At 34.9% G+C, this 26,228-nt stretch overlaps 2 protein-coding genes across 2 annotated transcripts; both read left to right on the plus strand.

Annotated features, from left to right (window-relative positions):
• The first annotated feature begins 2,043 nt into the window (after window positions 1-2,043).
• LOC113285858 (RING-H2 finger protein ATL51-like) lies at window positions 2,044-3,921 on the plus strand. The gene is made up of 2 exons (XM_026534601.1): window positions 2,044-2,664; window positions 3,165-3,921. Exons 1-2 carry the CDS (start codon window positions 2,073-2,075, stop codon window positions 3,176-3,178), a joined length of 606 nt encoding a protein of 201 aa, XP_026390386.1. The 5' UTR covers window positions 2,044-2,072; the 3' UTR covers window positions 3,179-3,921.
• Window positions 3,922-4,643: 722 nt separating this feature from the next.
• LOC113288357 lies at window positions 4,644-8,917 on the plus strand. Its single transcript, XM_026537374.1, has 5 exons — window positions 4,644-4,897; window positions 6,097-6,870; window positions 7,692-7,883; window positions 7,968-8,084; window positions 8,171-8,917. The coding sequence occupies exons 1-5, from the start codon at window positions 4,850-4,852 to the stop codon at window positions 8,276-8,278; spliced, it is 1,239 nt and encodes a 412-aa protein (XP_026393159.1). The 5' UTR covers window positions 4,644-4,849; the 3' UTR covers window positions 8,279-8,917.
• The last annotated feature ends 17,311 nt before the right edge of the window (window positions 8,918-26,228 follow it).

The following is a 26,228-nucleotide window of genomic DNA, read 5'->3' on the forward strand; positions in this document are numbered from 1 at the left end:
AATTAAAAATCATACAGGCACAACAAAAAACATTTGTCACCGTTGATTATCAAGAACCATCTCAAATGCGACAAAGAAACATACTGTGACCTAAAAGAAGAAGAGAGATTTTTGTGAGTAGAGTTCAAAGACATTACCTGCACTGAACATAAAATTTAACAAATAACTTTTGTAATCATGCAGAAATACTACCATAACACTTAGCATACATCTATTGGAGAATGTATTAAATTTTCAACATAATGAAAATTAAGAAATTTGAGAGTGATGCACAAATTAATTACAAATAAATGCAATGAAAATGCAGATTTTTTTATGCATACTTACTTAAATTCGAGGTTTCTGCGTTAAGCATTGGTTCTTGATCTTCTATGTCCTCCATTCTTACTCCAGGATGGTCTTTTAATACAACTCTTAATGCAAGCATACTACCGTTGGTTATGGATTTTGTCTCAGCTAATTCACTGTCTTTAGACTGGCATATTGAATGGCTTGAGAAGCAGATATCATGATTCTATCCGTTCTATTACTTTAATCCATTGAAAAGATTACACAAAGGATATAGCCTGGAGGAGGCTTCGCCTGATGTCCAATTGTGCATCTCCCTTAGCCAATTGATGTATCTTCGGTATTGCAAAGTGAAGAGAAAACTAACACTCTATGCGACTTACTACTAAAAGCAAACCCTAGTGTTAGCGACTTACAGTTATAAGTAAACCTTCCTTCTGATCAGCAGCGAGATAAAATTGAGTAAGAAAACAGCACACTCGATCCATTCTCCATAAGCAACCCATTGCAACACTGCAGAAACCCATTCTACTTTCTTCTCAAGCCAAATCACCATCAATCGCATTCGTTGCATACAATAAGCAATCCACTACTCAAATATCCATCTGCAGTACCCATCAATTTCATCTCACTATATTCCCTGTAAAACTAATACATTCATCTAGTCTCCTTCAATAGCTTCTCAGCCAACACCACCACCAATTAATACCATCAATAATTCTCCCAGTCTGTGACTCCATTCTTTATGTGCTGCATCAATTCATTCATATGCAATTTCTTGTTCAGAACTTCTCCAACACCAGCACCAAGAACCCGCAATCTTACTGCATCTAAATCACCAAACCGTAGATATCAAGTCTTTTGGACAGAGCTCGCATAACGGCATAGGTAAATCTAGGAAACAGTAGGAAACACCTTTGTATTTGGTGTTTACGCAAAGAAGAAGAGGAGAAACTCAGAGAACTATCAGGATTGGGAAAGCAAAAAGCAGATGGTCTTGTATTTAAGCTAAAACATCTTTCTACGTGTTAGCACTAAGAAAGACCTATTAATAAGGAAACACAGTTATATGGGGAAACCAAGGAATAGACGGATGACGTGAGGATATATGCCGTTCTGTTCAAGGTTAGGCTTTGACGGAAGTATTGTCCACCTTTACTAAGGTACAGTTTAGTATTAGTGTTAATGGGGTGTAACTAAATAATTTTAAGTTTAAATTATAACATAAATATCGTCTACCTACACTTTTTTCAACACCATTACTAAAGGACAGTTAAGTATTTGATGTATCCAAATTGTATCCAAATTTTAATTATTACAACCAATAGAGTTATGCTAAGTGTCCTCACCATAGCTTCTGCATTAGAAAAGACTTTTCTAAGTCAATAGGAAACGAGAATTTCATCACCGTTTAATGTGAGAGTTTTATTTGTCAAGGCCTTTAAGAGGGAAGATTGGAGTTTTAGTTGTGCATTCATTCAATTTCGTTGTGTAATTACAGTACGCTAGCTGTATATTTTGTGTTCTTGAACTTGGTCATTCAGAATTGGATAATTTGTTACGCGTCAAACCCTTACGCGGAGAAAGAGACGATCCAGATGGCGCCAACCCTTTGTCCGTGTAAGGCTGTAAGCAACCATATATGTTTATTACATACCCAATCCCACGTGGATTAGGAAGCAAACACTCAAAACGCAAATATATATACAGCACATACGTGATCTTAGCTGCAACCTTAATTAACCATGAATTATCCTTTCCATGGTTTCTCTTTATCCACTTACATGGATGATCAATATTGGAGGGATGGTGTAGATGCTAGAGCCAGACAGTGGATTACAGATGAATTAATTCAATCTCTTATGACGCACCTACCTCCTGAGGAATTTGACGCAACAAATAGTTTTGCTGTAAGGTTCGAAAGAGATGTGTACAACTCTGCGACAAGTAGGGAAGATTATTTATATAAAATAAGCAGGAAGGCGCTGACTGCAAGGCTTCAAATAGATGAAACAATATTTGCAAGCTCTTCTACACTGGCTGCATCTGCTTCTGCTTCTGCTTCTGTTCCTACAGCAAACTTTACACCAGCAATTGCTACTCCTGCGCACCAAACTCTCGCGCCTAGAGGACGTATTCGCTTTCAAGAAGAATCGGTTAAAAGGAAGTTACGGGTAATGGAATTTGGCGACTTTTGTAGGAAATCGAAGAAGAGGAAGGTTGAGGAAGAAGATTCGATATGTTCTATATGCATGGACCGTTTGGAGACAAGTGACAAGATCAGAGAGTTATCTAGATGCTCTCATGTGTTTCACAAAGGGTGTCTGGATAAATGGATTGATCGGCACCGATTCTCATGCCCCTATTGTAGAGCAGGTCTCTAAACTTCACTCCGGACACAATTAATAAATATTTTAATGTATATTTTTAAGTTTTTTCTTCTTTTTTTATACTCCCTCCATTACATTTTAGATAAGTGTTTAGGATTATTTTTTTGTTCCACATTATTTGATAGTTTTCATATTTTTCCCACATAACTATTAACAATATCCTCACAATTTGTCTTGCAACCATAAGTTTATTTTTAAATACACTAATAATAATTAATGTTTGAAGATTTTTTTCAAGGACATATATATAATTTTTTTTGTATCTCTCCATTTCTTAATTTGCGTGAAAATTCCTAAAACATCGTCTAAATTGGAACAGAGGGAGTAAGACAAACCTAATCAAAATCTTATCATTCACGAGTGTACTCCGTTGATCTCTCTATTTGATAGAGGTAGCCCTCCCTCCCATCTAAAAATATGTATCACTCATCCAAATAACATCAAATGCACATGGGTTGTTTATCATATTCTTTTTTCTTTCTACAGGATGCTCCGTCTAAACGAAGCCAATCACTCGATATGCCGTATTGATTATGATGAAAAAATCAATACGAAATGAAGAACTCTTCTTAGGAAATCTGCAAACTATCCCCTTCATTGGAAAAGTCAATCGCACAGACGATCTCAAATCTGAAATAAGAATCAAACTCGATCTCCAAATTCGAGGTCCACAATCACCACCAAAACATATTTGCGCAACAGTAGATCAATTGAAAACAATAGATGGTGAAAGAACTTATCTAAAATAACATCGAGTCTTCACCAAATGTGATGAAAAATCTGAAAAATGTGATGAAAATTCTGAAACAAGAATAGATCCGGAACTGAAGCATCTATAGAAGCAATGTATCTTTGAAAACCTCTCCAATCTGAACCAGTCTCCATTTCAAACTCAAAATTTAATTTGAGATTTGAAGAAATTGAAACAAGAACTAACTAATTCAGATCTGAAAACTAAAATTGAAAGAAACAAACAAGTTGTAGTCCCTTTCCAGGGTGTAATTGTACAGGTTGTTGTTTCCATCTGAAGTAAGGGTTGGTACCCATCAGAATTGAAAAATAGGATTGGTGTTGTTGTTGTTGGTTGTTGATGTTTTTATTTACAGATTGTTGTTGTTGATTGTTGTTGTTGTATGTACAGATTGTTGTTTTTGATTTTGATTTATGATGGTAAAGATAAATTGGTACTGATTGTTGTAATGAGTGGAAGCGGAAGATGAAGGAACTCCATTAATGGAGGTTTTGAGGTTCACAGGATCAGAAATAGAGAAAAACTCCCCTACTGGTATCTAATACCATGAAGGAATTTGTGAATTGTAATAAGAAGTTTATTCAAACAGACTCAGAAGATTATAATGATGGAGAAGCTTATTTATAAGCTTCATTACAAGAATGTAAAAGAGATTACAGATACAATAGTACAACTGTGATGAGCTGGAGATGTGCAGTCAATAACCAATGAATGGTTAACAAATGTTGAGTATAAATGAGTCAGCAGCACAGTCATACTTGCTCTAACATCGAGGAACTGCCTTTATTAGCCACCTCAACCCATGCATGATTTAGCAATAGCAAGCAACTATTTCAGCTGCATGGCTGCATATTTCTTATCTCTACTACCCTGTCATTGCTCTCTAACCCGGACGTGCATCGAAGATCATGAGCAGTCTTTCCATGGAACTCGGTGTTAGGATTGATTAGTCATTTCCAAAACTCATTATAATTAAAGAAAAATGAAAATTTAGAAAGGAAAAACTTAAAAATAGATTGAAAGAATTAGTACAGGGAACCAAGTCAACCCAAGTTACCCAACTACTGACTTTATGGATATGTCCATTGAATTTCCAAATCAGCCGAATGCCAGGTGGGATAATCATACACAATATCCAGCTTGTATTACGGCTTTGTACGGCTTTCTTATGTCCCTATATATAACTCCCCCGTCTTTGGCAACCCAAACCCATCTTGTTTCTCCTTCATATTCATGAGAAATGATCATCTTCTTTTGGTTAATTCATGTTAAAGCACAGAGATGATTTGCTATTTAGCTTCCTTCCTTTGAGATCAGTCATGATTTTTATTAGTTAATTGTTGGGTCGAATAAGTGGGCATATATAGCGACTTTTGATTAGCTTCCTTTCTGAGGATATTGGCGAAATTTACTAATCAAGATGTTGCAGGACGTTATTCATCCACCCGAACAACAACTTGATCCTCTGGTAATCTTGCAATCTTTATCTCCTTTTAAATTCTTTCATGTCATGGTGGGTGTTTTCTCCATTCATCCATGTTGTTCCTTAAAATAAAACAAAAACAAACAGAAACAGAAAAAACAGGAAAAAACAAAAGCGAGTGTTTTCATTTTTGTTTACAATTCTTTCGTTTCGGTTGTTTCATAAATTAGTTATGTTTATAATTGGCAGTCACACCAATATCTTTGTGTTTTTCGCTAATCTTTTGCATTCGTTTGAAAGTTTTAATTTAGCTTGATGTAAGCAAAAATTTCAATAATCTTCTTTTAACAGTTATCTTATGTAAAAAAATCTCACTTGATAAACAAATTAACTGGTTTGAAGCGAGCCACAAAGAAGCGATTCGGGAGTGTACTATGCTTGCCAGAACTGTAACAACGCGTTTATCGAATAATTATTATGGTCATGCATTGTTTTGATTGTTCTTCAACTCATTAAACTAAAACCATGTTCAATTATTACAAACTTTAAATACAAACCCTCATTTATAGAAGTTATAACTTTGCAAACTTTTTATTAACACTTCCCTGTTTTGTACACACTTTATAAAGTGTGAAAACAACAAAGGTTATTATACTTTCTTCTTCTTCTTCTTCTTCTTCTTCTTTCACCTATCTATTTGTTTCTGCCAAATTTTTATCTACATTTTTCCTTGCTTTATTATCTTTTTTCCATTTACAAGAACAACATACATGGATTTGCTTTTCTTTCTGATATTTATTTTACTTAGGTATAGGGTAATGTAAATTCTAACATGTCACATGCATATTATTCCTATCTTCTTGAAAGCACGTATTTGTCAAATATATCTACGAAATGACAATCTTACTTTAGAGAATCGATACCTCTTGTTTTGGTTTTAAACATATATGGGCTGATGCGTGCTAATTACATTATGCATACATGCGTAGGTTAAGATGTCCTTGTACATACTTTCTGTATTGAGTATGTTTTTAGCTGTTGTATAATCCTAAAATTTCCTAAGCTTTTCACCTTGACAAGTACGTATTCACTAATGTGTATAACTATATATCTCTACTAAATTTGTGTATGAAAATATCATCTTCTTGTATGCCTAACGTGGGAATTTCTTTTCTTTCTTGACTGAATAATACCGTAGGGCTGTTAGTTGTTAATCTAACTGTTAGGATTTTATTTGTTTACAGGAAAATATTTCCAGCCCCATAAGTGCTCAAATGTTTGAGTTTTCTGACCATGACTTGTTTCCGGAAAACTTACCAAACTCTGACGTATCCTCATCAAATAACTGCTGCTATGAGGAAAACTCTTCATACGCTGCAAATCTTTCATATGCTTCAGATGGAACAGGAATGTACAGAAATAACAACTTTAGCATTAGTAACAACTGTAACCCCAATGATATACTTAACACCATGATAACCAACAATAACTTACCCATGATTTTTGATTCTCAAGATGAGAATGAAAATAATATCACCTCAGCCATGAACTTATCATCGTCATCTCCAAATTTCCAATATCCAATCCCTCCCATGATCACAAGCCAAGAAGAAGAATTCGATTTTTCCTCGCTACAAGTACCACCTCTTCCATTAACAGATGACACTAATGGGTTTTTGTCATATTCTGTCAATCCTATTTGCTCGTTAGCAGGATCCGGACCACCATTACCATCCATATTTGAAGATGATTGTTTATCCTCTTTACCAACTTCTTATGCTAGTTTAGATCCATGTTCACCGTCTTGTTCTTGCATTGATCCTTCTGTTGGATCATTTTTGCCCGGGAATTTCACTAGCACTACCCCATTGTCAACTGATTGTGGATCGGGAATATTCTCGGGCGGCATGCTTATGGGATCCGAATTACAGCAAGAACTGGATCTCCAAGGAGATAACAGTAATGGTGTTTACGTTACTGATACCATGCAACGAGTTTTCAACCCAACTGATATTCAGGTACTGTAACGGTTCAAACTCGAAACTTGTCGAATTTTTGTTTTTAACTAATTTTCTGTGTTTAGAACTATAATCTATAAAGTTGAACTATAACTATAGAAAGGAGCATGTGAATCAGGTATCTTTTGACAAAAAATGTCTCCACAACTAGGGGTTTCGGTGGCTACTATAGACATGTTTTATGGCATAAAAGATGGAAAATGCACCATTGTCCAAGTAACTAAGTAATAATGGGAATTTAAATTTTCAAAGGAAGATAAGTTTACACGAAAATTCTTTCACATTTACTTTTTTTTTACTAATTTGAGCGTTTACTTCTCTACATATTAGACAACACGTCTGTATCATGCCTAGAGCATATCCTTTTTGTTTTCGGTATGTTACTGTACTCATTTCTTCAATTGTGATGAATTCTTATTCTACTGCGAGAATATAAAATATTTTCATAAACAAAATCTGCTCATAGTGAGCAATCAGCTATGGTACTTCATGGATTATGAACATTGAAATTGTTCTGTGTTCCATGTCTCCATGACTATAGATGCATATTATCTTTAGGATTAAAAGAACAATATTCCTGTATTGACTTAAAAGGACATACAATAGAAAAATAAAGTTTAAGGTATCAAATGCTTCCTATGAGAATTATGTTTCAAAATCTGTAGGTTATAGAAGTAGCTAAAATAAGTGGTGATCATCATGCACGTGTAACTGTCTCAATAAAGAGCCTTCGTTTCGTTAAGTTTGTGTCATGATCAGTCATATTTTATACGTGATTCCATTATTCGACATTTTTTGTTTCTTTGTTTTTGGTTTTGTAGGCACTTAATCATGATAATCAACTGCTAGTAAATGAGTGTAGTAATAATAACACTACCCAATTAACATCAGAGTTAGCAAGCTTGGACGAATCTTCGTACAAAGTTGGAAGACTGTCAGTTGAAGAAAGAAAAGAAAAGATTCATAGATACATGAAGAAAAGAAATGAAAGGAACTTCAGTAAAAAAATCAAGGTAATTAACTTCTACAATGTTTTGGTTGTACATAAAAAGAAGAAGAATGTATTGTACGTTCTACTAATGCATTCGTTTGTATAGTATGCTTGTCGAAAGACTTTGGCGGATAGTCGACCTCGCGTTAGAGGAAGGTTTGCAAAAAATGACGATTTCGGAGACAGTGTTAGAAATAGTTGCAGCAATCTTGAAGATGATGAAGTAAGATATAGTTTATTCATTCTTTGATTATCAGCTAATTAAATACTCTTGTTTTATATTTTAGTTTTCATTTTTGTATGATACAGGTAGTAGGAAAAGAGGAAGATGTTGATTCTTCAGATGATATATTTGCTCATATCAGTGGAGTCAATTCTTTTAAATGCAACTATGATCTCCTTCAATCTTGGATCTGATCAGATCAACATCATACATCGTTATCTAAGGGCATCCGCATATTTTGTACAATTTTGCATGTGCATGGGATCCCCCATTTTCTATCACATAAAAATAATAGATACTTTAAGAAACAAGGGGTGTTGGAAATGCTATGTGACTCCCTCTTTCCCACCCTCTTTCCCACCTCCCTCCAATCTCAACCACACATTTAAATTTAGATTCACATTCAGGTACTGGTAGGGTTCATCATTCCTTAAATGTGGGGTTTAGATTATAGGAAGGTAAATAGGGAGGTGGAGAAAAGGAAACCGAATAGCACTTCGGCTAAATGTACTTTGATTTTGGATATATATCATATACATACTGGTATAATATTAGTGAATTAGTTGATCATATAGACTAGAGATGATTTGTGAAACTATGTGTACAAAAAAAAAAACTGGGAAAGTATGTCGGGTTTAATTAGTATTTAACTTTATTTACTTTTTTGACGAAAATAATGTACTTGCCATTTCGATAGTCCTTGTGTTTGTATGTATATATGACTATGAAAGCACACGACTAATCGTGTATATCCTTATTAGTTAGCCTTGTGTGTGTATATATGCTACGAAAGCACGAGACTACTTGTGTAATTCCTTGTTAATTAGTTAGGATATGAAATATGTTCAGAATCAACCATAAATGAATGGTATTTGAATGTTGTAATCTTAGCTCTCTCTTTATATAGGGAAAATTGAGGATATGCCTCAAAATTGGCTGTCATCTTGGAGATATGTTTCAGGATTCCAGTTTTAGGAAATATGCCCCAGCCGTCCAAAATTCCATCCAAAACCATTAAATGGTCAATATTCACACACATTTGGGATTGCATATACGAATTAAAAAATATATATACTATATACTAATACCTTTACGAGGTTCAGGAATATTCAAACAGAAAAACCTCGAAGAAATTAGAGAAAATCCTAACACATTTACGATAAATTGACTATTTAACGGTTCCTTGACGGAAACCGTTATTTTAGGACATATACCAGAAACTGGAATCTTGGGCATATCCCCAAGATGCCAGTCGATTTTGGGGCATATCCCCAAGTTCCCCTTGTATATACACATACACACTGCCTCATCTTCCTCCAGGCCTCAAGCTTATTTCAGATTCAAAAATAAATGGGTACTAGTAGCTATGGAAATACAAGTTTGTTGTTGCTGGTGCTATTGTTTCCGTTCTAGTTTCCAAATGTTCATCTGAAAAGACCATACTGCAAATAAAGAATGATATTGAAGGGTATGAAGTTTCGTTGGATATGCACTGTCCACCTATGACGATCTAGGTCAACGTTCGCTCCATCAAGGTGACGAATGGCACTGGGATTTTCGTATAGTTGTTGGTTTTACATATTTTTGGTGTGATTTTCGTTGGTATGATAATTGGAATTATCATTGGTATAATGAAACTTTTGATGTTTATGTTACGTATCTCTTGTTTAGGATAATGATTGTGCAGTAGTTATTGTAACTGTAAAAGAGGGAAACCTTATATAAAGGGTGTTTGTAATCTTTGAGAAGATATCGGTGAAATATATTTGTTTTGGATAAGTTTTCTCTTGGGGCTTGTTTTCCTATAGACAGCGTCGGTTTCCCTTACAAACCAAATCAAAACTGTGCTACTTGTTATGATTATACTATGGAGAACATAATATTTGGTGTCAGGAGCCACAACGATCCCGGGAAGGATCAAGACAGAAAAATATACGATGAACTTAATTATCGAGAAGAACTGTTGAGATTAGTTAAGAAGTTGAGAGAAGATTTCAAAGATTTCAAACAAACTTATCTAGAATCTCTTAAAAGTTCTAGTAATGTTGCACAGAGATCACCAACAAGAAGAGTTTTCTACTTGTGTGAGTTCTTCGATATCTTTGAAGAAGAAATAGAGATCACAAGAACCCGAATCAGAGGTTTCACAACTTTCAATATTTCTGATTTTTCCAATATATTTACCAACTAGCAGTGAATTTTCATGTTTTGATGTTCCATCATTTCAAGCATCTCCAGCCTATGAAGCTTCAGACATCTTTACCATAGTTAATGGGATTCATTTGGGATTTCATAAGCATGAACTACACTGTTTGAAGGGCATTTGGATTGAAAGATACACAGGTCGCTTTCGTGGCCGTATCAAATTCTCTTCCTTGATCAAAGTTGATTTTGATTGTCAAAACATGTTTCTCTCCAACGTTGAAGATACGGCTGAATTTCTGGCAGGGGATTGTTCATCAACTGTTTTTCCTTTAGGCTAACAAGTGTATGCTTTCGTATTGTGTTGTTCAAAAGATGTTTTAGTAAATATTTGTGTATGATATTAGTTTAAAGATGCAATTTCTATTGTCTTGGAAGTGTTGTGCCAAGGGACATCTACAACAAAATAGTTTATGCGCTGTGGAAATCCTCTGTATCAACTTCCCGACATCGGCAACTTATTTTTTATAACCTCGCGGACAAGGTTGTTTTGAATAGGATGGGAGTGTTATGTATCTCTTGTTTAGGATAATGATTGTTAGTTATAAGAACAAGTCTTATGGTGGAATTCAAACTATTCCAAGTGTGGAAAAATTATGGAATGTAAGTCTAGTGGCTTCTAATTTGGGGTCTTTCACAGAAAATCCAAGTAAGGTTCCACGGTTTCGTGAAATCCACCTGAACGCCAATAAGAATAGCGCTAAACGCAATTAAGAATGGAGATAAAAAAACGCAATTAAGAATTGCGTTTTTTTTTATCCATAGATTTAAAATGAGTTGTTGAAATATAACGGCCGAAAAAAAAGCTTCATTCTTAATTGCGTTTTTTTAGCTCCATTCTTAATTACGTTTTTTTTTATCCGTAGATCTAAAATGAGTTGTTGAAATCTAACGGCCGAAAAAAGCTTCATTCCTAATTGCGTTTTTTTAGCTCCATTAAGAATAGCGGTCTACTATTCCACCATTACACTTGCGCTTCCATCCACAGTTCCAAATGCTGAGGTGGCGTGGAAGATGGAATATGGATGGATTCCACCATAAGACTTGCTCTAATGATTGTGCAGTAGTTATTGTAATTGTAAAAGAAGGAAACCTTATATAAAGGGTGTTTGTAATCTTCGAGAAGATATCGGTGAAATATATTTGTTTTAGAGAAGTTTTCTCTTGGGCTTGTTTTCCTATAAACGGGATCGATTTTCCTCACAAACCAAATCAAAATTGTGCTACTTGTAATGATTATTCTATGGAGAACATAACATTTTACCATGCAAACGGGTTAAGAGACACATACGATCTGATTTTATATGGGCATGATTGTCAGTGGTCCGCTCGTCGAGATGGATTTTATTTATTTAATACTTATAGACAGCAGTGGGAGAAAAGAGATGAATGGCAAGCTGAATGAAGTTTTAAACGAATGAAAAAACGATCTTAATCATTTTTTATAGCTTGCTAAGCTAGTATCTAACAAGTCTTAAATTAGAGTCCAAATTTGTGCATCCTTCTAAAATAGGGATGCACATTACGACTTACTTCATTTGTTAAGAAAAACTTGAAAACCGCTTACTTTTTCTTATTTTTTATCCTAGCAAGATTGGGGTATACCAAGATTAATTCGGGTATACTTAATGAGAAAAAACCTGGATCATTTTGAAGTAAAACAGGACACCCCTTAACCATGTATTTTCAAAATGGCTAAATTACCCTTGTAATGATTAATACTAATTTCATTGATATGATTAGATTAGATTAGATTAGTTAAATTAGTTAGATTAGTTAGTTGATTTATATGAGTAGATTTGGAAATAATTGAGAGTACTAAAGAGAGTGAAGTAGTAGAAGAAGTTTTGTGGGTGGGGGAGGGAGTTAGGGTTTTTGAGAAATTTGTGTTATGAGTGAGATGAGTGATTTTAATCCAGATTTTGAAGTGGGGGAGTCTTCTAATTTTCCTCCTACATATGAGTACTTGTATGATGATCTACCAAATCATGATCCAATGGATTATATGCATGATCCTCACTTTTATTTTCCTCAAACTCAAGTTGGATTTGGAAGGGATGAATGTCTTGAGCCAAACATAGAATCTAATGACCCAGAAGAAGAAAAGGGAGATGTAAGTAATCAGGTGCAAACTTACGTGGTGAAGATTGTGATTTTTCCATGCAAATGATGGTTATTTTTTTCTTTCACTTTTTTTGCCCAGTATCGGCAAGGTCGGCGATGATCAGACCATGCCGACTATAACAGTCGGCATGGTTTTTTTACCAACTGCCTCGACTTTTCATGAGCGGTATTGTAGTCGGCAAGGTCACAAATAAGAACCCTGTCGACGTTGTGAATTTAGCAACTCAGGATACTGGGTTGTGAAACGTGCTTAAGCAGGCATTGTGTTGAATATATGTCGACCCTGGCAACTATAGTTTGGTCGGCATTGTTGTATTTTTTCTCCCTTCCGGCTGTGCTTTGGTCGTTGTTGTTTTATATATTGACCTTGCCGACTATTATAGTATATATCAACTAATTTGTGATGTTTTGTTTGCATTGGTACCGATGATGGATCAGCCTCAAGATCACAGTGTTAGGGGTCCTGATACTTCTGCACATTATGCTAATGATTTGGAATGGAAGGAAAAAGACGACGCATTCAATTGGGTTGTTGATAAAGCAAAAGAGAAGATGTGCGTTCTAGTGAAAAAAACTCAACAAAAGACTCACGGTTTGAAATGGTATGCGAGTGTAGTGGGTCGTACGTAAGTCACAAGAGAAAGGGTTATGTGTATGATAAGAAGATGACTAGGGTGTACAAGACGAAGTCAAAGAAGTGTGGATTCACATTCAAAATTATTTTTTGGAGGAGCAAAGACACCGATAACAAGTGGATAATGAATAGAGTTGATGTTGGGTTGCATAACCATAAAGATCCGCAAAGTATTGTTGGACACTCCCAAGTTGAAACCGCACGAATTCGAACAAGTAAAAAAAAAGTTGGGGAATTAAACCAAGTAAGCTCCTTAGTAAGTTCAAGATGGATGACCCGCATAACCTTTCTTCATTGTATATAATTTATGTGGACAAAGAAACTATCAAAAGAATTGAATGGGATGGAAGAAATGCAATGAAAGAATCACAATGGTTGGCCCACAAATACAACTACACGATGAGACACCATGAGTCACCGGAGGGGAGGGTGGATCGTATTTTTCTTGTGCATCCCGATATGATTCAATTAGCCCGGTACTTTTACCAAGTTTTATTCATGGATTATACTTATAAGACGAATAGGTACAACATGCCTTTGTTGAACATTGTAGTACAAACCTCGGACAACCAATCACTCACGGTGGCATGGTGTTTTATCGATCGTGAGAAGGATGATAGTTATATTTGAGCATTGGAAACTTTGAAGCTTCTCTACCAAGAAGACGAGACTGCCGGGATTGTAGTGACCAACAATGAGCAAGCAATAATGAACTCCGTGAGGATAGTTTCTCCTAAGGTACAAAATTTTCTTTGCACGTGGCACATGCAATGCAATCTTAGAAAGAATTATAGGAGTCATATCCAAAATACAAATCTAAAGAAATATAGTAAATGTGAAAAATAGGAAGATGAACGCCTTAGTAAACTAACTAAATAGGATAGAGAGAAAGAGAAAAAGAAATAAGAAGAAGAATGGAAAGAAGGTGAGATCAAATTTGAGTTATTCATGAAAGCGTGGGATAAGTTGGTTTGGTCGATGAGTGTGGCAAGATATGAGATAAACTTGAAGGAGTTCGAGGATGATTGGGGCACTAATTACCCCAAAGTAGTAGAATATTGCAAAATACAATGGTTGAGGCCACACAAAGAGAAGTTTATGTATGCTTTTACTTACGACTATATAAATTTCAAACTTGAGTCCACAAGTATAGTAGAGCAAGCTCATGGAAAACTAAAGTGTATACTTTTCACGAGTCAAAATGTGATTGTAATGGTGCAACATGCTATCCATGAGTACACTAATAATGATATCAACAAGATAAGTAAGAAATTCGAAGAAAGTAGGTACAAGAAGTTGAAGGAGTTTAAGGAGGATGATTGGTTGCTTTTTGGTATACATTGCAATGTTTCTCATTGGGAAATACGTTTCATGATGAAACATCTCAAGTTGTATCAAAAGTATGACGACCCGAGCACTCCTTGTAAGTGTAAGATAATGAAGTATATCAGACTTCCATGTCGTCATATGCTTGGTAGGTATAAAACTCCGATTCTGATTGAAGATATTGATTCTTATTGGAAGCAACTATATTTCATCCTGGCTCCAAGATAAGATCCCGGTGAAGAGTTGGCGACGTGGAACTTGGGAGAATAATCCTCGACAAGTACCCCATATTGAATAGGTTGGAACAAACTATAAAGCACAAGTTGATGTCGATTGTTTACCCTTTTATGGAAGAACTTCAAAAACCCTTGAAACAAGATCCAACGGGTATACCACCTACCGCAAAGACAAGGGAGGAAGAAAGAAAACAAATTAAAGAGTATTTTAGTACAACATGCGATCCATCCGGACATGAATATAATGAGGCTGAATACAAAGAGGAGACGGCTAAAAAGCAAAGAGGTCGTCCAAGGAAAGAAACAACTATACCAACAGTTTCAAACTTGAATCCAAATAGCACTCCAACTTTTGAGAGTCAAGCAAGTGCGGAAGTTATTGTATATTAATGGGGTCGGCCAAGAAAGAAAACACCCACACTAATAGAAAACCCATGGAGCCCAAGATTACACCTATTGAAAGTCAGGCAAGTCAAGGAGATGTTGTGAAGAAAAGAGGTCGTCCGACGAAGGTAGTAAAACCGGTATTGGAAGAGTATCGTATAACTCCCTCAAACTATTCAAGAGTTCTTTATTGGTACCGATGACATCCCAAAGGATGTAAATTGTGGGTTTCACATTGCCTCCCAACAATTGGGACATCTAAGTGGAGCGGTTGAGGAGAATCTCACCGATTGTCAATACATAAGAAAGAAGATGGCTTCCCGGATAAAAAAAAGACAAGGAGTTTTATATCTCAATGATGCTAGAAGGTTCAATATAGGACAAAGAAGCGACTTTTAAGGAATTGGTTACTAGTGTTAAAGCCCGGGGGAAATGCACCGATTAAATGGGAGCATTAGATGAGAATGCCGGAGTGTGGACATCTATTGGCGGATACGTGGTCATGCGTAGTACATTTTTTTAGTAACGGATGTTGTGTAGCATTTGCACCGAAACATGCGGTTTGTGTGGAGCAGCTCAAGCATAAAAAAATTGTCATGGCTTTGGTGGATAACAATCATTTTATTTGTTTACAACTAAACAAGGAATGTCCATTACCTCCTCTTTGCACGTTTAGTTTTTGAGAAAAGTCGATAAACAACAAGAGCAAAGAATGGGTGAAACTTTACGAGGATAACATGCACCTTTGGAATTATTTAGACGAGTCTACCAAAGGTCCCATATATTTGACTAAATGAGGTTCAATAGATTTGAGCGATGGGTGATTGTGATAAGGAAATAAGGAATCTTTTTGTAGTCGTGTACATGTTTTGTGTAATGTACTTTGGAGTACTACAAATGAATGAAATGGATGTGGTTTTTTTGGTGTTTACTACTTCCAATTTTTTGGTGTTTACTCCATCAGCATTGTAATTATCACACGATCTTGCCGACCAAACAATATGACACACAATTAGTTTGAATTTTCCCCAGGGTCGGTAGGTTATAATTTTGTCAGGTTTCCGACTGTATATGTCTGACAGCAGTGGAAAAGAAAGCTCGGGACGATCGGCATGGTTGTGGTCCTTAAAATTGTCAGGTTGCCGACTGTACTGCCATCGACATGCTTAAAATTGTGTTCAATGCCGACTGTTTCGCTGTCGACAATCTTAGAATTTTGTATAATACCGACTAAAATTGAAATTAAATAACTTATAATAATATAGATCAACCTTGACGACTATGAAAAAGTCTTCATCTTATATAAACTAAAACATGTCGACTGTAACATTCTTAGTACATTGAGATGCACTCAACATTTAATTAGAGCATACAAACCTTAAAAACTTAACCCTAACACATTTGAGCCATAGATAGTATCTTTTTCTGGTACACAATTTTTTAGGAGAGGTAATTAGCTTCATCTTACCATCGCAACATGGATCTGTGCATGGTAGAAGGTTGATTTTAGCAACTTCATCTTCATACGGAGCTAGGCGCTCATCTATCCAATAGAAAAACTCACAACAAGTGCATTTTGAAGCATACGGTTGATATACATCTCCTATTACAACTTTCATAAGAAATAAGAACTCCTTACAACCATCAATGGTGCATTTGCTGCCTTCAAAGGGACACTCATTTGCAAAATGACCACTTAGTGTACAAAGACTACAAAAATTTGGTTGTGTTGCACTTGAAACTTCCATTATTTATGCATGGTTGAATATGAAGTTGAAAGTGGTTTTCCAATAACAACACACTTAATGTCTTGATTTTGAACTTGTGCGATATCGCATACTTACTAACATGTGCGATATCTCACTCCTGTAGTTCTTGAACTTGGTTATGCTTGCTGAGATCGATAAAGGCGTCCACTGCGAGTCATAGACCTTCCATTCTCCATATGCATATTATTGGCTTGAGAAAGACGCACATGAAGATAGTTTCGTTGGAACCTTTCTATTTCAGGTGATGCTGGCACTTCTGGTGCAGTCTCGACTATCGAAGATGGCCGAACTTGGTCGTGATTCGGCTCTGCTGGATCATCTGGTACTGATGGCTCCAGAAATTGCGATGCTTGATCCTAAGGTGGTACATCTTGATCCTGGCTAGGTGGATTCTTCTCTCTGTATCATGTATCAATCATCATAGAAACATTCTCTGCAATTCGACCTACCAAAGGACACATCATATCCAGGAGCGGGAATGCAACTTCCCCAGCAGGAATAGGTATTCCTGCTACCCTACGAATTTCAGTTCTAATTGGAGCAGACATTTCTATAGAATCAAACCTTGGCGAACCCTATAAGTTACTACATGTATATCACCTATCAGAGCAACCCCCTCATTCACCAAAAATTTTCCAAGTCTAGGATGAAATGCATACAACACCTACCCATCAGACAACCCACACTCCTCCCCTAGAATGCATGTACTGCTCACAGCCTCTGGTATCACAAAATCACCAAAAACATCCTCAACATAATTATCCCCATTTCCCACACTACTGCCATTACCAACCTCAAATGTGTTATTATGGAATACATGACGATCTCTGGTATATGCCTTTATATTACCATGATCACCTCCAATAACACCACAGAAAGTATCCTTATTACCCACATCTCTATCACCACTAACCCTACCACCCACACTCCTATCACCACTAACCATGTCATTACCATAACCATTAACATTCTCAGTACCATTATCAACAATATCATCATTATCACTACCAATACCATTAACATCTCCAATACCACTACCCATTCTAACCCAAAACCACACCCACTACTGCCACCAACTTCTTGCACATAATTCTGGAAAATATTTTGACAAGCAGGATTTGCAACTCCCTGGACATGCAACAAATCATATATAAACAGTCAAATTTAAATAAGAACCTATTTGTTATATGAAAAAAAATGGTATAGCAACCACACCCAATAATTCATTCAGAAATCTGTATGAACTAACTCCAATATTATTCCGAGAGCACCAGCTTATAAAGATAGCTCTATCAAAAAAGATATCAAAGAGTTATATATCTTTTTCTCAATTCAATCAGCAAATCAAACAGATAGAAATCTATGAACCTGATTGATATGAAAAATAACTTGGACGGTACCAAAGACCAATGTCCAAGTATCAATCAATTTATATCCAACAAACAAAAGTTGGATTTATCAATTGATTGAAGTATGCACAACCTATGATACTTCAATTATATAAACAAATATAATGCGGAAAGAAATAACACAGACACCAGAAATTTTGTTAACGAGGAAACCGCAAATGCATAAAAACCCCGAGACCTTGTCCATCTTTTAACACCACACTGTATTGAGCCGCTACAGATACTAGCCTACTACAAATTAACTTCAGACTGGAATGTAATTGAGCCCTAACCAAGTCTCAAACCGATTAAGGTACAGTCGTGATCCTTACGCCTTTAGAACCACGCCGGATTCTGCGCACTTGATTTCTTAGCTGATCTCAACCACAACTAAGAGTTGCTACGACCCAAATTCGAAGACTTATAAACAAACCTGTCTCCCACAAATAAGTTTATTCTGATAGATAAATCTGTCTCCCACAAAAGTACATATGAAGTTTTTTTCTGTCTTACGATAAATCAAGGTGAACAGGAACCAATTGATAATACGGTCTTATACTCTCGAAGAGAAGCCTGGAAATATCAATCACGTCACAATAACTTAACTATAGGGTAGTAGAAGAAGTTACTTCGGAACCACAAAGTTTGAGACGAAGAACTTTGTGAGTACTTTTTATATCTTACCTATCGAAGATAAATCTCGAGCAAATCTTAGAGAAGATAGTACTCAATACGATAGAACAAGTAAGATCAGAATACGCAACTACAAAGAAAATAGTTGAATCTGGCTTCACGAATCCCAAATGAAGTCTTCAAGTCATTAACCTAATATGGTTTTAGAAAAACCTAGGTTAAAGGAGAATCGACTCTAGTCGCAACTAGGACACAGGAAAGTGTCGAGATTAGGTTTTCCAGTTGCTAGAGTTCTCCCTATATAGTTTTTCAAATCAGCGTTTTCTTAAAATCAAATCTAATATAGCTTAGTAACAAAGCATTCAATATTCACCGTTAGATAAAATCCTGATTTAAGATTCAAGCTAAGTTGGAAATAAAGAAATTAATCTCCACCGTTAGATGGTCTTAGATTGTTATACACAAATGAAATATACCTTCATTTAGATATGGGTAATCGTACCTAAACGTGTATATTGAGTTGGCTCAATAACAGTTAACCGAAGTTAGTTATATGAACATGTTAGAGCACAACTCAGGTGAACCCACCAAGCTTTGGTATGTCAAGTTTGGTTGTCATATTTTATTGAATCAAAAATCATTTAAAGACTCGCTTATTTATTTACTAGATTCAACTTCGTATAGGTTATCTAGAAAGTTACTAGGATATGAGACTTACAAGTATTACGTGAAGACTTGAAGAATGTGAAGAAGTAAAGAGCTACAACGACGACATCATCCTTTCTCTTGAGGTTAGTAATATTTGACTTGAACTATTTCATTCCTAACGTATCTTTCAAGTCATGCATATTGAAAATATAACTGCGAAGCTGTGAATGATATACTCTAGTTAGACAAAGTATTAAGGAATTACAATACAAAGTATAACGTCTATCTTTTGAACTTCGTATATAAGACATCGACATAATCTTATGAATGCTATTGTGATTATGTATGGGTATGGGTGAAGATTTCGTCCTAGGAAACAATGTTTTACATTTGTTTAAATGAAGTACAATTCATAAAATTATTTTGTGAGTCGAAAGGAAAATCGCTAGGCTTATTGGTATTGTTATTTATTGCAAATCTTTGGATTACCAATATGTGTGTTTAGTATAACCGCTCATAACTTGTATATGTATCTTGGTAAAACTATTCACAATGCCTGACTTTTGTATTGGTATGACTTTTATTAGTGAAACTGATCTTAAGTAATCACCTGAGATGGTATGACCGATATATTGTAATTGGTATGACCAACTCTAGACATCGGGTAACCGTTCCTAGTAAGACGTGCAACCGATCACAAGTATGTGGAATCGATCCTTGTAAGAGGTACAACAAGTCTTAGTAATTGGTAACAGATCATATGACTTGTGCAACCGATCACAAGTAAAATACCATAATTATGTGGTAGCCGATCCTAGTACCTAGTCAACCAATTTATTGAAAGCTAGTGTGACCGATCCTAGTACCCACATGGAGGTAGAACCGAAGCCTTGTGTTTTGGTAGAACCGTGAAACCCATTAATGGTGATTGATAGAATAATCAATCACATAGTTCTTAGAAGTCAGATGAACCAATTACAAACTCGTTTGGAAGTGTGGAAAATCGGTTCCAAGATTGTAAATATGAAAAAGGATTTAAAAAGTAAAGATGTCGACATACTTTTAACATGTGCAGTAATTCTTATCTTTTATTGTTCAAAGATATTCCTTAATAATTAAAGAAGAATCCAGTATCGAAAGAAATTGAGAATCTTTTAATAAGGTTTTTAGTTTTTATATGCTTTTAATTTCCATAATTAAGTGCATATATTTAGAAAATAAAAATTGGTAATGTGCATTTATTAATTGGAGATTTTCTACTGAGATTTCAGTCAATATTTGGACAGAGCATTTCCACGAATTATGAAAACCGTTTTTGGCTTTATTGCATATCTTTGAGAATACTCGGTTTTTGAAATTCCTTGGTGTCCAAACTTCCTTGGTCTATAAATATTGAAGTTTGCATTTCTATCAAACTAATCCTCAAAAAAGCCAGCAAAACTACCTAGTTGTGTTGTTACTGGTGGAACCGTCTATTCGGAGAGGAAAGTACCCTAATTAGGTAAAATCTCTTACGACCGCTCGTTTTAAAGACTTCTTTGGGATCGAGAATCTCTACGAGTACCGTTGGTGGGAAACTAGATAATTGCAGTTTATTATTAGTTTTCGATTGATTTGATTGACTAATGGTTGTTGAACTTTGATTGTGCCTAGTTTGTTTATGCTTGAGAATCTTCTCTTCTGATATAAGATTCACTCAAACTATATCGAAGTGTCGATGGGGATCTTTAGAATTATTTTTAGATCTAAAGACGTCTTATGATAATCCATCGTTAACAGACTCCGTTCTGTGTGTTATTGATCACAAGAGGTTCAAGTTTTTGTGTGCAAGTGTTTATTGAAGATCTAAGAAGATTTAAAGACAAAGAAGATTTCTTATTTGAGTTCATAATCTTTGGTGTGCACAAAACTTGATCGGCTGGGGATCCAACTATAATCGGTTTATCTTTGTGATAACCTTGATTGATTAGTTGAGTAGATCGGTATCAATACATTTCTTTGTTATTAAGAGTATTTATTGCATAGTCTAAACAATTACTTTGGTAGTTATTAATAGATAGATCTAAGAACCTGACAAAGGAGTTTATTGGGATAAACGGAAGAGCCTTTTGTCAAACTCATATCACGTTGTTTAAAAAGAGTTGTTACCGAACAAATTTGTTGTTCCTTTACTGTTTGGAATATGAACCAAAGGAATTGCTCCAAGTGCGTGACTTATTACAAGTTGGAGGCGCAGGGATACTGAGGGAACTAGGTGAACTATAGGTTTGTTGCTTGGTCTCAACTATACGGAGTTGGTTTAGATTTTGTAATAGCGGCTTAATTCTGAGAGTATTCAATTCTGGACAAGGTTCTGGGGTTTTTCTGCATTTTTGGTTTCCTCGTTAACAAAATCTTGCTGTGTCTTTTACTTTTCTATTTCTGCAACTATAATTGATTTATTATAATTAGAAGTAAAATACACAAACGTTAATTCATAATTACTTGATAGCAATCCTATTGTGTTTGGTTAAGTCTGAACTATTATCAAGTAATCAGTAGAAACTCTTTTAATTAATACTCGATTATTTAATAAACTCTGTTAATAATATTTTTGGCCGGTCCCGAGTCGGGGACAACGTACCAAATTAATAATTCGCTAAAATTATAAGATAATACTTTTTTGATTACCTATGTAGGTCACATATGAAATATAAATTGATAATGCATTATATATATATATATATATTCAACACATTAATGATTTACAAAGACTTTTTGAAAAATGATTTAATTGTCTTCTGTTTTTGGCTAAAATCAATGTCGCATTGAATTTCATCTCTAATTTTTCTTATCATTGCAAGAATTTTTGGTGTTGTTGGATTATCCTTCTTGTGCTTGAATAATGCTCTACGAATTTCATCGGTCATTGTTGATCTTTTAACACCTTTAAGATGAGAAGCCATATTTGTGTGTATGATGTGTTTGTGTTAGTAGTGTGATTTCATATTGTATTTATATAAAATATTTTTTTGGTTGTTAGTAGTATGATTTCATATTGTATTTCTATATGAAACTTTTTTTTTTTTTTTTTGAAAAAAATTTATTTAGAAAATATGATTTGATATTGTGTTTATAACAAAATATGATTTGATATTGATATTGTCTTTATATAAGAAATTAAAAATATGATTGGATATTATGTTTATAAAAATATGATTTGATATTGATATTGTATTTATATAGGAAATATGATTGGATATTATCTTTATAAAAATATGAAATATCAAAGATATGATATGGTATCTTGTTTGTATAGAAACTAATTATTTGATATGAAATTTATTTATAAATTAATAAGTATTAATTTATCGGTTAATTAATATCTCGCTTAATTAATAAATTTGGATGGTCCCGATAGCATTAATTTATAGAGTTTCTACTGTACTTCGTTATTGTATTGTCTCGATCTTGTATCTATACCCAATCACACAAGTTATGTTGTTGTCATATTGTCTCCATAAACGATCACATGAAGAACCGATTAGTTGTATTGTCTCGAATCAGTCCATAGACAATCACTTTCGGAGAAAAGACTTAAAAGTGGAAATTTTTTAGATTGAGGTATATTTGGGTACCCTCGTCTTTTCAGAACACTTTTTCCGTAACCACATTCATCTAAAACTTCTAGATCAAATATGATGATCAATCAATCATGAAAGATAATCAAGTGAATCTAATTGTGTTTCTCATGGAGTTGTTCAATTGTTCACTATCTCATAGAAATATACATGAACAAATTGAAACAAAATCGGATTGATTCTTAACTGTACAAAGTACTTACACAAGAATCAATTCATGAACATTAAGCCACGGTTTGCGAAGATTGCATCCCTTAATTCATAAATGTATTTGTTCTGAGTATGAAAAACATACTTAGCTGATTTCAGAACTTGAACCACTATGTTCATAAACCAGGTACGTGAAAAAAAGTTTCGGACCTTGGCATGTCCAGCCGTTCGCAAACCTGGTACGCGAACAACAGTCCTAGACCCAACTTAGGTAGAACCGTTTGCAAACAAGGTTCCCGGACCTTTACAGATAAAATCGTTCACGTACTAGGTACGCAAACAAGGTTCCCGGACCTGAAGCATTGAAAAACAGTTCGCATACTAAGTATGCATACGATATTGTATCCAGACATTGTTAATTGTTCTAAACTCCCATTTCGATCATCGAAACATCCTTAGAAGACGATAATAGTTGTCTCACACAAACTATTAGCTTCAAGTAATTTTCAAGTGATCGAATGATCAATACTAAATTCCAAGTCGACATCAAATTATTGTCCCACAAAAATCATATAAGATGTTTCAAGGCAACTTCCACATGATCATATTTTGACTTAATATCTAGTTTCCAACAAATAACTTGTTTCCAACTAAACTCGTCAAAAATAATGATGAACATAGTTAAAGCTAAAAATCTTCCAACACATATTTCGAGAAATAGATAAGCGAGATAAACTCATCTCGAAATATCAAATGTGTATAATGTAAAAGTCAATATAGCTATATGACTTAGTCTCATTGGGATATAGAATAGAATAGACTTCTAAGTGCTAGATAAGTTTTAGTCTGCACATACCTTTTGTTGATGAAGTTCCTCCTATCTCCCTTTAGTAGATCTTCGTCTTGAATTAGTGAACACCGTGAAATCTAAAGCTAAACTACACATTTTATCCTAATCCGAGACACAGCTATAAGTAGACTAGAATTCAAGACTATAATTTTGATCAACTAAACTTGACAAACAAGCTTGAGATAGAAACGCTTGCGAGTTTGACCAAGCAATGCTATAACACCATACTTAATGTAAATATGGATATGAAGAAAGATTACCTGGGGTGGATTTCTAAAACCAAAATCCTATTGCAAAACAAGTATGCCATGGCCCGGAGGAATCTGATCATATATCTGCTCTTGCTTCACCTTGCAATTGTAATGCAAATTCTCCCAGTGACGGATAAATTACGAGTATAGTTGATTGCCTCCCTACCATTTGGAAAAGAAATTCCATATGGAAAACTGGAGATGGGGTAATTGGGATTATACCAATTGATTGTCCACTCCTCGAGTATCTCTGGTGTCTCTTCAATGATGCTTCTGAAAAGACGAGGGTACCCAAATACACCAAAATATTTTTGTTTCAACCTATAAGTCCTCTACCGAATGTGATCGTCTATGGACGTAGTCGATATAATACGACGATTCCGTTCACACTTCGTGTGATTTCCTATGGATACGAGATCGAGACAATACAACAACAAGATAACTTGTGTGATTGACTATGGATACAAGATCGAGACAATACTACAACAAAGTGTGTTACTTGATAATAGGTTCGGTAATAACCAAACTCTATAGGGTCACTATCAAATATTACGGTTAACATATATGTGTATTTTACTTTATTATGATAACAATTATAATGCGTAAATCAAAGTAAAATACACAATAAGTTTTGTAAATGAGGAAACTACAAATACAGAAAAACCCCGGGACCTAGTCCAGTTTTGAATACTCTCAGAATTAAACCACTATACAAAATCTGATACCAACTTCGTATAGTTGAGACCAAGAAGAGTACCCCTAGCTACTTAGTACCATCGGTATCCCTGCGCCTTCGACTTCTAGAGTCATGCACGTGAATAACAGGTCCTTTGGATCATATTCCAAACAGCAAAGGAACAATCTGTTTGGTACCACTCTAATCAATCTTCCTAAGGATTTAGATGAGTTGTTGACAAAGGCTCTTCCATTTAATATAATAAACTCATTTGTATGGTTATATAAATATAACTTTAACTACCGAAATAGTCAAGTTGCTCACAATCAATATATGTCCCAAAGATAAATATAGAGAATGCCGATCTCGCACAACTAATCAATCAAATAAATCTGATTCTAGTTAGATCCCAGCCGATCAAGGTTTGTGCACACAATTCACAAGATACGAGAACTAATAAGAAATCTTATTCTTCTTCAAATCTTCTTTAATCTTCAATAACCTGCACAACACCACTTGAATCTATTGTGATCAATCACACACAAGACGGAGTCTGTTAACAATGGATTATGACAAGATATCTTTAGATCTAACAATAGTTCTAAAAATCCCGTCAATACTCTGATCTAGTTTGAGTGAATCTTATATTAGAAAAGAAGTTTCTCAAGCAAAAAAAAATTAGGTGCAATACAAATTTTAACAACAGTTAGTCAATCAAATCAATCGAAAACTAATAACACTACAATTATCTAGTTTCCCACCAACGGTACTCGTAGATCTTCTTGGTCCCACATAAGTCTTTAAACGAGCGATCGTAAGAGATTTCACCTAATTATGATACTTTCCTCTCTGAATAGACGGCTCCTCCAGAAACAACAAATAATGAAGTTTCCCTTGCTCTTAGGATAGTTTTCTAGAAATGCAAACTTAGGTATTTATAGACTAAGGATGTTTGAACACCGAGGAATTTCCAAAATCGAAAGTATTATCAAGATACGCAATGAATTGCAAAATTCGTTTTTCCTAATTCCAATAAATGCTTGTGCAATATTTCCGAAATCTCTCAATAAAAAATCTCCAATTAGCAAATGCACATTACTAATTTTTATTTTCTAGAGATATGTATTCATTGCTGGTAAATAAAGCATATAAAATCAAAAACCTTAATTAAAAGATTCGTAATTTATTTCGGCACAGGATCACCTTGAGTACCAAGGAATATCTTTGAACAATAAATGATAAGAGTTACTTCT

This window comes from Papaver somniferum, chromosome 6 (genome assembly GCF_003573695.1).
Source record: "Papaver somniferum cultivar HN1 chromosome 6, ASM357369v1, whole genome shotgun sequence".
Taxonomy (NCBI): Eukaryota; Viridiplantae; Streptophyta; class Magnoliopsida; order Ranunculales; family Papaveraceae; genus Papaver; species Papaver somniferum.

Bases quoted from the DNA above. Each gene is read 5' to 3' on its own strand.
- LOC113285858 (XM_026534601.1), top strand. From the start codon at position 2,073: ATGGATGATCAATATTGGAGGGATGGTGTAGATGCTAGAGCCAGACAG.
- LOC113288357 (XM_026537374.1), top strand. From the start codon at position 4,850: ATGTTGCAGGACGTTATTCATCCACCCGAACAACAACTTGATCCTCTG. The intron at 6,871-7,691 runs GTACTGTAACGG...TTGGTTTTGTAG, and splicing joins TCAACCCAACTGATATTCAG to GCACTTAATCATGATAATCA. The intron at 8,085-8,170 runs GTAAGATATAGT...TGTATGATACAG, and splicing joins GCAATCTTGAAGATGATGAA to GTAGTAGGAAAAGAGGAAGA.